General features: G+C 44.8%; 1 protein-coding gene across 1 annotated transcript in view; it reads left to right on the plus strand.

Moving 5' to 3' along the window:
• MALRD1 (MAM and LDL receptor class A domain containing 1) overlaps positions 1-15,302 on the plus strand; it is a 2,333,045-nt gene that overhangs the window by 1,766,748 nt on the left and 550,995 nt on the right. Inside the window, exon 30 of the mRNA XM_086939858.1 lies at positions 14,407-14,679. Coding sequence (XP_086795984.1) covers positions 14,407-14,679 — 273 coding nt within the window. The remainder of the gene's footprint in view (positions 1-14,406; positions 14,680-15,302) is intronic.

Raw genomic sequence — 15,302 nt, forward strand, 5'->3', positions numbered from 1 at the left:
TAATGTTAAAGATCTGTCCAGTGATATATCATGTGTATATGATTAGTCACAGGACGTGAATACACGTCCCTTTATGAGAGAAAATAAACAGATAAAACGAGATCCGTTCCTTTTGTGAAGCATGTTGAAACAGAAGGCTGGAGAGAGAATCTCAGCCCGCAGGGAGAGTGCCTGTGTGATCTTGTGGCGCGGAGGGAGTATGCCATTCAAGTAGTGCACCAGGAGCTTGCTCGTTAAAGAATGCTCCGACAGTCTCAAAGTCTAAAATGTAACTCATCATTCGACTTCCTTTAATGGCACTTGGAGTTTGTCATATGTTATGATGATGCGACTCAAGTATTCCTTTACAAGTGACTTGTAGCAGGTCTTCATTATTTTCTGAGAATATTCGGATGGATTCAGAATCTTATGTGGGCTCTGTATTTGCTATTCTGAGCGTGAAGAAAGCAGAACCGTTATCTAATATGAGAGAAAATAAAGAATGTGTTCATTAACAATAAAATATATATTTTGGAAGACACTTCCAATATGAGCATTTAACTGGAGTTCGAGTATCTTTTTAAGGGAAAAATAAAGAATTGGTGTTGAAATGCAAAATTGTTTATCTTAATTAATTTGAATGTCTCCTACCATGGCACACAACCAGTGGTTGTGTTGGTACCCCCACCCCCACACTTGAGCAGCTTAAGCGGAGGCTGCCATGGGGGGCGATGTGTTTGGAAACTGGGTCGCAGTAAACGTTATTTTGTTGTTAATGGGACTATTCTATCAGCAGGTCTGCAGGCAAAATACTTATAACAAATCATTTTAGGGAATACCATGGCAGAGGAGCCCGAGAGCTGTGCTAAAGTGCACAGCAAGTGTAAGAGAAATGAAAATGGGGGAAACACAGAAAAAGAAGTAAACTGAAAAAGTAAGCATGAGCGAACCAGATTCGAAACACAAAATAAGATTGAGAAACAAAATATGGGTACTAGAAAGAGGAAACAAAAAACAGGAGCAGAAAGTAAGGGTGACTGAAAGGAAAGAGCTGTGAAAGGAAAGGAAGGAAGGGAAGAACATGTGAAAGATAGGAAGGAAGAGTGAAAGGAAAGGTGAACACATGGATGGAGAATTGAAAGGAGTGGATGCATGTCATGGTGAAAGGATGGATGGAAGAATCAAAGGATCGATAAGTGAAGTGAATGGATGTGTGAATGCACTGATGGGGATAATCAAAGGGTGCATGGGTGAAAGGATGGATGGATGGATGCATGGATATATTGATGGATGAAAATATAGATGTATACGTGAAAGGATGTATGAACAAATATATAGCAGGGTGATTGGTTGGATAAAAGGAATAATGAAAGGAAGATGAAAGGGTGAAACTAATTCCCCTAAGGAGGGTTGGGTTTGCTCACTTCGCATTCTTAGTTTGATAAGCTGAGTGATTCATAGCAGTCACCCTTGAGGCTCAAGCTAGAGGGTAGATGCATCCTGGAATGGAACAAGTAATAAAAACCTTACCATTATCTAAGCTGTTTCAGAGTGACACCGCCACACCACACTGGGCACATGCAAAGCACTTCCCTCTTCTCCCTTTCCCCATCTTCTCTCTGTTGGACTTGGCCCTTTCTGTAGGGTTGTCCCCTTATGTTTTGCCTTCCTCTTCTTATTTCTTTGCTGAATTCAATTTTGTGTGCCTCAGAACTCTGGGGATTTTACCACTGCTAACCAGTGCTAACGTGCTCGTGCTCTCGGCTTAAAACATGATAAAATTGTCTTATTTACAATTGGCATATTTAATTTACTTAAAAGTCCCTGGTTAAGTTCACTACATGTGCCCAGGGCCTGTAAACTAAAAGCTACTCGTGGACCTGCAGGACTGATTATGCCACCCTGGGAAGTAGCTGTTTAAACATGTTTCAGGCCTTCTATTGCAGAGCCTGCCTGTGCAGTTCAAACTGTCATTTCGACCTGGCAAAACGTTTGACAGGCCCATTTAATATATAGAAGTCACCCCAAGGGAAGGCCCATGAAAGCCCACATGGCAGGCTTCAGTGTATTTTAAAGGTGGGATACCTATTCTTATGTTTTACATGTCCTGGTAGTGAAAAACACAAACATTCATTTTTCACTACTGCAAGGCTAGTCTCTCTTTTAAGGATATCATTGTAGTTGCCTTATTAAATGTTATAAGTGTAATTTGCAAATGGGAATATATAACTGGCTGATTTTGGTGTCTCTGGAATCATAATTTAAAATCCTAAATTATGGTGAAGTCAGATTTTAAATACAATGTTGCAAATGCCTCTTTTAGAAAGTTGCCATTTCCTTCTTTTAGCCACTTGGTGCCTGCAACCTGTCTCTGGTCACATGACTGTGTGTAGTTGGCAGTTGGGCTTTATGTATTCCTCCTAGATGGCCACACACAAAGCAAGCTTATGTGTGACTGTATGAACCATCACTGGCAGGATGGGAGGGGGGAGCTGGACCCAGCCTTGCTTACACCTGACACTGAAGATGCATACCCCCTGTAGTTAATCTGGAGCCCGGGCCAGGAATGCAGGGCAACTGTGTACTTCAAAGGCATACCTCAGGAAGCTTTTCTTCACCTAAAAGACACAACTGCATATAAAAAAGGACCTTATACACTACCACTTCAGTACATTTCCAGACATGTGTTGATAATTTGCCAGTTAGAAGGACTGCTGTATGGCTAAAAGGCATCCCACTCTGCTGGACTATTACTCTGAATGAACTTCTTCTTTGCTGTGCTGACCTGATGTATGTTGCTCTCTTGCCTGGTGAAGAACTGCATCTGTAACCCCACCTTGATACCAGGACCCTAGACTGATTTAAAGGGCAAGCCTGCTGGCGTTCTGATCTCAGCCTCAGGAACATAACTGGCCCCCCAACAACTCCTGGACTAGTCTTCCCAAATGTCCTGATCCCCAAGAGGTACCTCTCAGGTCCTAGTTCACATGAGATAAGAAAATCAAGCTTTTGGCCTCTTTATGACTGTGAACATATTTATTTGCACCGGAAATTCAGTGCAAGCCACAGCCAGTCCGTCTCCTTGCACACCAAGCATCGATCACCTTGAGGACCACTATCTCAAAGCTCCCGTCTGCCTATCCATGACATCTGGCCTGCTCTTCGCGTGACCCTGACCACCACCAGTTATTACTCCCCTCAACCTTCTCCAATGCGAACATAACTCTTGCCACAAAACTTGAGCAGGTAAATCTTCAGCAGGGCAAATCTGGGATTATATCCGATCTGCGCTCCATTGCGGTCATCCTGAACGGTTGACTTTGACCCGGGCCAGCGCAACCAGATAGCTGCTGTTGGCACTTTATGCTTTTAGGAGCTATTTTACAGTAAATTCTTTGAAAAATTATAACCCTGGTTCTACTGATTGGGCTTTTGTTGTTTTAGTCTTGCTTTATTTATGTCAGCTCTGGAGTACCTCGGGATTGATGCAATGAAAAACAAGTCCACCTATTGAACATCTCAAATCATAATGGTTTCCTATAACGAGCATGCAAGTTACTTCATTGTTTTTCTTTCTTTTATAGCCTTTTGTAAGTGAGGCCTGTATCTTTTTAGCCTATGTATGCCCAACTCCAATCGCAAAGTAATGAAGCAATAAGGAACAATGATTCGACAGGAAACCCTGCCTTAAACTTCATAGGCAAGAATGTTTGAGCATAAATGAAAGAAGCTCATGGAACCCATCAACGTTCTTAACTCGTAAGCAATCTTTTCCTCTAATATTGTTCATTCACGTCTCAAATCACTGCCATAAGCCAAAGGCTTAGCTTGATTTGAGTTTGAGTCTCAACTGAGACCCAAATCGACAAATGTATTTTTCCAGGAACAAACACACACAAATAGTCAACACAAAATCAGCCAATCTTGTTACCTTTTTTCACCCCCTCGCATTTTCCAAAACAAAGATCCTGACTGTGAAACCGCACCTGGGAAAGCCTTCCAGCATTGGCAGCCTTCCGCGCGCTGATCTCAAGGTAATAATCTGTGCGGTTCCATACCCGAAGACGGGGGATATCACCTGGCCCTTTCTATCAACCAATAGGAGCCATTCCTTCCCCAGAAGTCCATGCAAGTGCTCATGGGGTCTGTAGTCTTCTGTACTACGCACTACTCATTGTCCGAAGACCACCAATTCCACAGTTCCTGCAATACCAAAACAAATGTATCCATTATGCTATTTTCTTGTTCTTTCTTCCAGATAGGCTCTATGGAAGTGTTCACAACATTAATTTGATTGGACATTAAAGTACATTAAATTAAGCTCTATTTATCTAACCGGGTGTGGAATCCTTTTTTGTGATGTCTTCACTGTTTTACTGTTTAAAGAGTTGCACAAATACTTTACACATTGCCTCAAAGTTAAGCCTGAATGCTCTGTGATAAGCTACTAGGGGCTGAGCACAGGTTACTTTGGAGTATGCTTGTGCTTTACCCTAACTAGGATTTTGATATACATTTGACCAGGGCTCACACCACAGTCAACCAGTAACCCAATTTCGATCACTCCTCTTAGTTGTTTTCCACTTCGCTCCTTTCCTGGCCCACCTACTACATTCTAACACCTTACTTGCAAGACCGTCTGTACTGACATGCAAGTAGTGCTCTTTGTAGCAACCTTGGGTTTAACAGGAACATGACGTTTGCCAAGTCTCCTAAACTCTGCCTCAAGGTGAATGCTGCAAAAATGCAAACAAATCGGTGATTTAAAAATATATTCAATCAAAGGCCTTACATGAAATTGCATTGACATTCAGCCATTCTGGATCCAGCTGTACACAAACAGGGTTCGACCCAAAATAGTCACTGGGACCTGGGTAATTGTTGATACGGACAAAGGTGTCCCGACTTATACAGTGATTGATATATAGTAAGGAGCATAGAATGAAAAAAAAAAAGAATCAAAGAGGAACAAACAAATGTGGTTACGATGTTTTAATTCACAAAGTACCTATATCAACCACAATTGACGATTGTTTATACATTTCACTTCTGTTCACTCAACTCCCTCACAGCACTTTCCCTTCCCCCCTACCCCATGTGGGCACAATTGTTTTATAAAGCGTAAATAACTTTACAGAAAATAGCGTAACCATGAAGTGGTTGATATAGGTACTTTGTGAATTAAAACATCGTAACCTCATTTGTTTGTTCCTCTTTGATTCTTTTTCTTTTTAATTCTGGATCCAGAGCATGCCCAAAAGTACATTACATCATGGGAAGGATGAAAAGAAAGTGAAATGCACATTGGCTCTGATTTTATGTTTCTGAGACCTGCCTACTACTTGCTCAAACCAGTATATCTGCAGGAATAAGAAAATATGACTTAGGTGACAAATATCATGCTCCTGTTGTTTTCTAGGGGTGGCCAGAACTCGCAGAATTCATATGAATATGAACTGCGTTTAAACTTCATCACTTCTGTAGGCTGATGGCATCATCCAGTGAGCGTGAGTGTATTCTAAAAGATTTATTTATTGAAGTTTTGTATAGCGCTAGCTGGACCGGTAGGTATCAGAGCGCTTCACAGCATGTACAAATTGTGCACAAACAAGATCTGAATGGAAAATGAGAGCAGAAAAGAAAATAAAAACAGAACATCTTTAGTCAACCAACTCAGCGGCAGAATGACAACAGTAGCGGAGCATGACTCCCGGTGGTGGGATTTCGATGGAAACCTTCTTCAGTCCTTTCTGGGTTCCCCTTTACGGTCGAGAGCGCTCTAGGAAGAGGGCTTTTAGAAGTTTCTTGAATTTCGGGAAGGAGGGGGTCAGTCTGATGTGGGGTGGGATGGAGTTCCAAATTTTGGGCGCATTACCCGTGAAGGATTTAGTTCCGTTTTTTTATTTCCGAGCTCTTAGTGGGAAGAGTAGAGGCGTGTTGGAGCTTCTGAGGTTCCTGGACTGACCGGCCCTTTTGAGTTTGGCGGCCAGATATTCAGGTTGGCCTGTGTGAAGGGTTTTATGCGTGAGACAGGCTGTGCAAAAGCTGGCTCGTTGGTCAATAGGAAGCCACTTCAGTTCCCTAAGTGCCGGAGAGATGTGCTCAAATTTTATCGTTCCTGTGACCATTCTTGCTGCTGCATTGAGGGTCGTGGACAGGGGACCGAAGTGAGATTTTGCTGAACCGGTCAAGGTTGCGATTCCATAATCAATTCTGGAAAGCACCAATGCCTGTGTGGCCTGTTTGAGATCTTTTGGAGGTAGGAAGGGTTTTATTCTGTACAGGGGCTTCAGGTTTAGGAATGCAGATTTTGCGGCTTTTGAGATGTGTTTTTTCATGTCCAGCTTGGAGTCGAGGGTTATACCTACGGATTTCACAGAGTCCGTTGGAGTGAGAGCCCCATTAAGGGCGTCTAAGGCTTTGAGCAATTCCTCGATTTGAGGGTTTTTATTCTCTGTTTGAGATGTGAAGAACTTCTGTTTTCTCTTTGTTGAGTTTGAGGTGGTTCATTGAGAGCCATTGTTGGACCTCTTTGAGCGTGGCGTTTAGTCTGTGGATGTCTTCGATCGAGGTGGTTTCTAGGTAGAGTTGTGTATCATCCGCGTAGAGGTGGAAGGGAATGTTAGACTTCCTTAGAAGTGTGGTGAGGGGTTCTTTATATATGTTGAAGAGTTGAGGAGAGAGAACTGATCCTTGTGGGACTCCTCTACTGACGGGTCGGGGGTCAGACTCGAAGTTGTTGATTTTTATTCTTTGTGAGCGGTTGTGAAAGAAGGAGGAGAACCATTTAAGTACCATCCTTTCAATGCCAGCTCGCTCTTGGAGGGCTTTGAGGAGCAGGGAGTGGTCAACGGTATCAAACGCGGCTGATAGGTCAAGTAAGATGAGAAGGCTGCATTGGTCCGAGTCGAGAGACTTGTGAAGATCGTCTAGGACATTTAAGATTGCGGTTTCGGTACTACATCCCTTTCTGAATCCTGATTGGTGAGGGTCAAGTAGATTGATGTTCTCTAAGTGTTGGGTTAACTGAGGGTGAACATATCTTTCAAGAATTTTAGATAGGAGCGGAGGGTTTGTCACCGGTCTGAAGTTGTTCATGTCCTCAATGTCCAGACCAGGTTTTTTTAGTAAGTGAGTGACTTGGCCTACTTTGAGGCAGTCAGGAATGAGTTCCGTGCTCAGTGAGCTATTGATTATCTTGCACCAGATTGGGGCTAGGGTGAGCTTCATGTCTTTCATCAGGTTCAAGGGTAACTGGTCTAGGGTGTGGGATGAGGGTTTAGCGGTGGCTATCAGCTTTATTATCTCATCTTCCTGGATGGAACGGAAGGAGGACCAAAGCATAGGGGAGCTCACTAGGGCGTTGCTTAATGTTGCTAGTGTCGAGGTCCCCATGAGAGAGGCAGGATCCGTGCTGAGAGCCAGATTTATTTTGGCGATTTTTTCATTGAAAAAGCTAGCAAAGTTGTCACAAAGCGATTTTGACGCCGTCATATTGGATGTAGGCGGTTTGGATGTTTGGCTCCTAATGATGTTAAAGAGTTGGTTGGGGCGATTTTTAGCGTTGTTTAGGGCACGGCAGAAGAACGATGACTTTTTGTTCTTGATTTGCTTATTATAGTTTCTGCGTGCTGCCTTGAGTTGATCTCGATGGAGGGAGGAGGGATTATTCCTCCAAGTTCCTTCAATGGTTCTAAGGTGTCTTCTTTCTTCATTGATGTCAGTGGTGAACCAAGTCCTAGAGGGGGTGTTTCTGGGTTTTTTTAGTTTCAGGGGAGCCAGCCGGTCCAAGGAGAGCGTCAGGTTAGAGTGGTAGAGTGAGGTTAGTTCAGAGGTTGAGAGGTGCTCCACTTCGATAGGAAGGAGCAAGCTTAGCCCTTCTTCTAGTTTGTCCTGAGGGACTCTGGATGTATTCCTGGCCCATTTCGGAGAAGCCAGAGTGGGGGGTTTGGGAAGGGCCGGATGGTTGATATGAAAAAGAATAATGCGGTGATCGGACCAGTCAACAGGAATGATGTAGTCAATAGTGAATGATTTCTTGTCCGAGATGATTACATCTAAGATCGCTCCTCTGTGGTGTGTTTCTTCTAGGCAGTGTTGGAACAGACCGTTGTCTAGCAGGAGTCCATTCAGAGATTGGATGAGTGTTTTTTTTGATTCGTTCCATCTTAGGTTAAGGTCCCCCAGAATTAAGCTACTATCGTTGCTGAGAGCGCATTGGGTGATCAAGTCCGAGAGCTGTGTTGCAAATTCGTTGTGGTTACCGGGAGGGTGGTACAGGAGATGGCAGTGTAGTGGGCTGTTAGTGCGCGATTTGATGAAGACCGTTAGGCATTCAAAGGAATTATAAAGGCAGTAGGTATGTTCTGAGAGGTCGCTCTTGTGAATGCTAGCTACGCCACCCCCTCTGTGCTCAGGTCTGTCTTTATGGATGATTGAGAAACCTGGTTGCACCAGCATATCCATGGTGGGGAAAGACAGGGTATTAAGCCAGGTTTCAGTGATGAAGGCTACATCCAGGTCATGTGAGAGGATGGCTTCCGCTATTTCAGTATCGTGTTTGGCAGCGGATCTGCTGTTGATGAGCATGCAGTTAATGCATGGTTCTTCTTTAGGCTTCTGAGTGTCAGGAAGGGCCCTGGGTATAGAGGTTAGGTGCTCTGGCAGTCTGGGGGCTCTCCGATGGGGAGGGTCCCTACCCATACCAGTAATGACTTGGATTGCGGATTTGGGTGAAGATGTTAGAGACGGGGTTTGCGCTAAGGTGGGCGGAGTCGATATCTGTAGATCGGGAGCTAGCTTGGGGAAGGGGATGGTATGATGGTCTTAAGATGAGGCGAGTGTGGTTGCTTCCTGGTGAGAAAGGTTGGGATTAGATCTTCTGGGTCTGTCTGGTCGTGATTTTACCCAGGGTTTCATAAGTGGGGGCCGGGGGCCTGCATGAGCCATGGTCTGGGTGGGGTGTGGTGAGTCAATTCTATTTGTTAGCAAAGGGGTGGGGGCGTAGCCAAGACTGGGGTTGACAGCTGTATTTTACCTAGGGTGGAAAGAGTTTTGCTTAGGCCGTGAACTAGGATCCCGAGCTGTGCTTCTAGCAGGTCAAGCTGTTGCATCAGCTTGTTTTGAGGGGCGGGAGGGAGGGCAAGGGAGGGGTTGAGCCCTTTGGTCGAGAGGCTGCTGACCGTGTCGATTCTAGAGGGGTTCGGAGGTGGCTGGGGAGCAGATTCTGGCAAGTCGCCCAACTGCGGTGTGCCAAGGGAGTGGGGGAGGAGGCCTAGTTGAGGATGTGGGTCAAGGTCCCCACCGGTGAGGGAGCTCTGTTCTGGTTGATTAGGGGTTGTCGGGGGGAAGGTTTGGAGGAGGGTTGGCTTAGAGGTCAGATTCCCCCTTGGGCGGGTGAAAGAGAACTGGGCGCAAACTGGTTCGTAGGGGGAGAGGGGCTATGGAGCAGTAGTGGATAAGAGGGGGGCTCTGGAGGTTGGGAGGGTGAGGGGGCAGGGGAGGGTGGTCGGAGGGGCTGCGGTTGCGGAGGAGGCTAGATTAGGGAGTTCTCGTAGCAAGAAGGGGTGGTCTCTGGGGTCGGCCTGTGCGGGAGCAGGAGGTTTAGTGCTTGAATGGGGTTGCTTGAGGGGGTGAGCCTTGCCTGTTGTGCGTTTTGTGATGTTGCTTTCTTTAGAGCAGGGAAGATGCTTGGCCTGAATTCGTATGGTGCCATTCTCAAAGATGGTAATCGAGATGTCTCCACTTAAGGACTGGTGTTTTGATAGGAAGAAGGTTAGTTTGCGGCTATAGGATGTGATGGTAGTTTTAGAGATGGGGAGGTGAGAGTTGAAGATAGTGACCCAGAGGTTAATCCTGTCAGTGTGGAAGATGAAGTCCAATTTTCGCTGCCCTTTAGATCAGCAGTGATAGCTGTCTACAACTAGTGTTTCAGGATGTCGTCTAATTAGTTTGAGCTTGAATTTTTATTTTGCTTTAAAGGAGAGAGTGTGGGGGAAAGATATTGCGAAGGAGTTTTATCCGTGAGGTGTCAGGAAGTTAGTGGTGGGGCATGTGTGCGTGACCAAATGCGAGGTCGGAGGCATCTTTACAGGACAGGAGGAAGAGGCGGTAGTCAGGAATAGGGGTTGGGGAATGATGGGTCGGGTGAAGCCTGGGCTCTTCGGGGGGGTGTTTAGTGGGTACTGGTAAGGTTGCTCTTCGAGGTCGGCGCTCCGGTTACGACTGTCTCCGAGCCGAGTGCTTCATCACGAGGATCAGCTTCCATCACTTTCGCTCATGCTTTGCTGCAAGCTGAGGTCTCCGCTAATGACCGCTTTGGTACGTTTCTCCGCCAGTCCCTGGCATGGGTAAGTGCGTGTCTAGTTTTAGCCTCTGGGATGTGCTTCTGTCTTAGCATGGAGGGGAGGGCGGTGTTTCCCCTTATGGCTCTGCCGTCAGGACCGATAACCTCCTCCGAGTTCCTCGGGGGTTACAGGGTCCTCAGTTTGGTTCCGCAAGAGGGACCCGGTTACGAACTGCATCTCTCAGGGGGTTGGGGGGAATCGGGGGGTTGCTCTGGTCGGGATTTGCACTGGATGTGATCCCAGGACCCGAGCTCATCCCCGTTGCACCCTACCCAGTAACTTCATCCCCATTACAACTAAGGAGCATAAGTGGTCGGTCACCTGTGCTAAACACATATACCAAGGTACTGCAAAGGTAAAATAGTATACTTTCCGTCCTACTAATGAGTGGTACTATTTCTAACATATATTATGTGAGTGGTTGCGTGACTTCGTATATCTATGTGTGAATTGATGTATGAGTGCCTCTATGGGGGTGTGAGTGGGTGTGTAAGTGGCTGTATGGGTGAATAAGTAGGTGTGTGAGTAGCTGTGTGGGTGAGTGAGTGGCTATATAAGTAACTGTATTGGTGAGTAAGTGGGTGTGTCAGTGGTTGTCTGGCTGAGGTGTTGACTGTGAGTTGCTGTATCAGTGGGTGAGTGGTTGTGTAAGTGACTGCATGGGTGAGTGAGTTATTGTCTGAATGGCTTAATGAGTGTTTGACTGGCTGTGTAAGTGGCTGTATGGGTAAGTGAGTGACTGATTGAGTGGCTGTTTGGTTAAGTGAATTAATGTGTGAGTGATTGTGTTGTAGAGTAACTGACTGTGTGAATGAATGTATGGGTGAGTGAGCGGATGTGTGAGTGCTTGTATGGAAGTGGGAATGGATTTGTAAGTGGTTGTGTGGGTGTGAAAGTGTGTGAGTGCTTGTTTGGGTGAGTAAGTGGCTGCGTTAAGAGACTGTATGGGCGAGTGACTGACTGTAACAGTTGCTCTATGGGTAAGTGAATGGTTGTGTGGGTGGCTCTACAAGTGATTGAGTGAGTGAGTGGGTGTGTGAATGACTCTATGGAGGTTTGAGTGGGTGTGTGAATGGTTCTGTGGATGATGTCATCAGTATTGTCTTCAGGGATGTCATTTGAGATATCATCAGTGATGTCACTGACAATATCACAAGTTATGGAATATGTGGGGTCATAAACAGTGCAGTGCGGGGCATAAGTTATATTTAGCTGAGGTAACTATAATTGCTGCATTTCACTGGTTGTGTGCAAGTAAAATCTGAGCCTAACTATAACGTGCCTGTAACCTTTGTTTTTTTCAGTGAATTTCTAAGGTTATTAAATTCTATTTCCTAAGTATAACCTTCCTGTAACCCTTGTTTTTTAAAGTACATTTCTATATTTTTTGTAACTATTAGTATTGTGTGCAGAGTAGTGGAGCCTCCAACAAATCTCAGAAATATTGCTGTGTGGGATTAATTGGATGTAACCGGAGGGTTGCTGGGCCTCCAAGATCCCTCAGCATACAAGAGGACTTTATCCCCTAACCAGCAGTGCACAAGGAGGAGCGTTGCAGAGTGGTGGAGAAAGGGGGCATGGCCTCCTAAGACCTGTTAGCAATTCCGCTGTATGGGAATTACTGGAGGTAACAAAAAGAGCCAAGGGGGTGTCATCCCCAACCAGCAGTGCACCACAAGGTGCGTTTGCAGAGTGGTGGGGAAAGGGGGTATGACCTCCAAAGTCCCCTCAGCAATCTCTGTGTGTGGGACTTACTGGAGGTAACAGGAGGGCTTTTTCGCCCCCAGGGACACTCTGTGGCCAAGGTGACTTGAACCCCCAACCACTTGTGCACCAGGAGGAGTATTTTCAGACTGGTGTTGAAAGTGAATGGGGCTTATGGTGAATTGCTGTTTTTTTAAATTCATTTTTTTATTTATTCGTGAAGGAGGGCCACGTGGAACCCATTCCCTGGGCCAATTATGGCTCCAGTGACCCCCATCCCCAAGGGCCAACACCATTTTGAATATGGGAGGGTAGCCACTTGCCCCCCTCATCCCTGGGTCATTTTCAGCCATGGGGACCCTATCCCTCAGGGCCTGGCCTTTAAAAAAAACATTTTACCTAAATATTCAGTGAGATTCCACAGAGTTCTGCGAGCAGTGGAATTCCGGTCCATCACACTGCTTAATTTTAGCACCAGGAGTTTGTCCTGTGCTGTAAAATAAGCATGAATAACACCATGTGGCATGCCAAAGGGTGCTGTATCCTTCCCACACTCAAGTAATTTTTCAACTCAACAAGCGGTTACGCAACGCAAGCAGCAAATTTCTCACAGCGAGTGGCAGTGACCTACTATAGCTGCTGTGAGATGGTCTAGCACTCGTTTTTTTTCACTCACGCTCACCAACTTAATGTTGGCGAGTTGTGCATGAGAGAAATTCCGCAATGCAACAGTTGGCAGACTTTTTGTCAAACTCTGTGCTTAGAGTGGAGTTGGCAAAACTCCACAACTTCCACCAGTGGAGCAGATCTTACCTCCCACCCCTACTGGTTTCCCTTTACAGAACTTGCCGGGTGAAACCTGACCAAATGTATTTTGAGGAAAAGGCAAAACATAATGAATTTGGGTTGCAAAATGACTGATTCTGCATGTTGTGATACATTTTTGCAGTGGTTGAGCATCAGACTTTGCAACATCTACAGGTTTTCAAGCATATTCCTGGAAATGCTTGTAAATTTGCTACTGCAATTATCTGGAGATACCTCCTTGTGTGCAATTGTACAAAGTGATATTACAATGATAAAATGTTTTTATTTTCTTCATGCGGAAAACATTTAAATCTCAAACTTTTTCCAGTGTGAGACTGAAGCCCTTGAGAACACCGACAAATATGTACGTTTATGCAGGTGTTCAAGCTGTCAGTGCATTCCTTCCCCTTAAATGCAGACTTGTGCTTTCTGTAAACCTGGAGAGTAGATTATCTCACAAAATAATAAATCTAACAGAAAAGATATACACTCTTGAAAAAAGGCAATTTGCGTGTATAAGCTATGCTGTAATACATAACTATCCATTTCTATTTAAAAATCTTTCCCATTCGGCACATTTAAAAAAACTATTCTTACAAACTTTGGGGCAGATTTACAATAACTGGCACATCCCTGCATATCAGCAGGGATGCACCTGGTATTTTGTGTGACGGTTGAAACCCCTTGTGCCACCATGGATGCACGAAAGGATAGAGAGATGCATGACGCATCTGACGGCGTAATGGTGATGCAGTTCTGGAGTTGTGTCGCAAAACATGATGCCACTCCAGCACTGCTAAGGGGTGCCCTGTACTTGCTGTGCTGCATCACTCCTTACGCCTGCTACAAGCAGTAGTAACGTTTTCACGCAGTGGGGACATAAAAGTGACGTCACTTTCACGGGGCTTCCTTGCCTCGGAACGTCCACCCTGCATACATTATACCTGACGCAGGTATAATGTAGCGCAGGGCTTTACAACGTGATGCATCTCACTAGATGCGTCAGGTATAATGTAGCGCAGGGCTTTACAACGTGATGCATCTCACTAGATGCTTCAGGTATAATGTAGCGCAGGGCTTTACAACGTGATGCATCTCACTAGATGCGTCAGGTATAATGTAGCGCAGGGCTTTACAACGTGATGCATCTCACTAGATGCATCAGGTTGTAATTATGTCACATAGTGGCGCATTGTTTACACCGCCTCTGCGTCACAAAAGTGACACAATGGCGGCGTAAAAGTGTCCCAAGGGGCTTGTAAATCTTCCCCTTAATTTATGATTCCGCTACGTTTATTCTTTTGCAGCATCCACCTTGATAACGAAGCGTGTGAAAGTCACTTTTCCCCCTTCCATTAACATGTTGATTTTGCTGCTTGCAGGTTTGCAGCAGGTGCCACCCTGTCTTGGAGTGATTATTTAGAACACTTAGAAAGTATTGGTTGCAGTGAATTCTGCACCTCTTGCAACTGCGATCCATGCGTAGTCCATAGTTATATGATACCTGTATATCTTTTTCTAGCAATGAGATAGTATGGAAAACCTATAACCACAAGTTTCTTTCTCACAGGACCATTACTGCCCCAGCCCTCCACGTGCAGCTCTGAGCATTTCACTTGTATATACACATCACAATGTGTGGCCTGGTCATCCAAGTGTAATGGGGAAGTCGACTGTATTGACGGAACAGATGAACTGAATTGCCCAACTGAGATGCCCAGTACCAGTCCTACGTGGATGTGCCATGGCAATGAGTATCAGTGTGGCACTGAATGCATCCCATCTCTGCTGCGATGTGATGGAGTACCAGACTGCAAGTTCAGTGAAGATGAATTAAACTGCAGTAAGTCATTAATTCTATTTTATGGCTACTATTTTGCACAAACCAAAATGTTGTCCTAAAATCAAGTAGTTTGTTCAGGAAATGTCTTTGAAATACACAGACTGCTGTGTTTTTTGTTTAAACAAGGTTTCAGTATTTAAGAAGTGCGAAAGGATATTAGCAAAGGATTGTAGATTGTGTTGTAAATTACCTACTGGATTACATATTATTAATATATGAATAATGACACTGTATATTTTCATTATTTAAGATTTCCAAGCGTTGTTGTTGATGTGAAAGCATTAAGATGAATTTGGATATACTGTATGTAATTGTATTCTTTTATCGATCAAAGAAATAAAACTTTGTAAAAGTTCCTTCACTGTGAGGCATAAACATCAGCAAAAGTAACATCCCGACATTGGCTCAATTAAGTCAACCCCCTTACCTGCAAAAGCATCCAGAAACTTTACAAAAGACCAAGGCGGATGTCGAGTGGAAGCTAACGGATTTGGAAAATCGTGCGAGACGCAATAATTTACGTGTCCTGGGTATACCCGAGTTTAAAGAGGGACAGGATGTGAGAAAGTTTATTATTGAAGTATTTAAGGAGGCCTTTCCAGACTTAAAAGACTGGAAATGGG

This window comes from Lissotriton vulgaris, chromosome 10 (genome assembly GCF_964263255.1).
Source record: "Lissotriton vulgaris chromosome 10, aLisVul1.2, whole genome shotgun sequence".
Taxonomy (NCBI): domain Eukaryota; kingdom Metazoa; phylum Chordata; class Amphibia; order Caudata; family Salamandridae; genus Lissotriton; species Lissotriton vulgaris.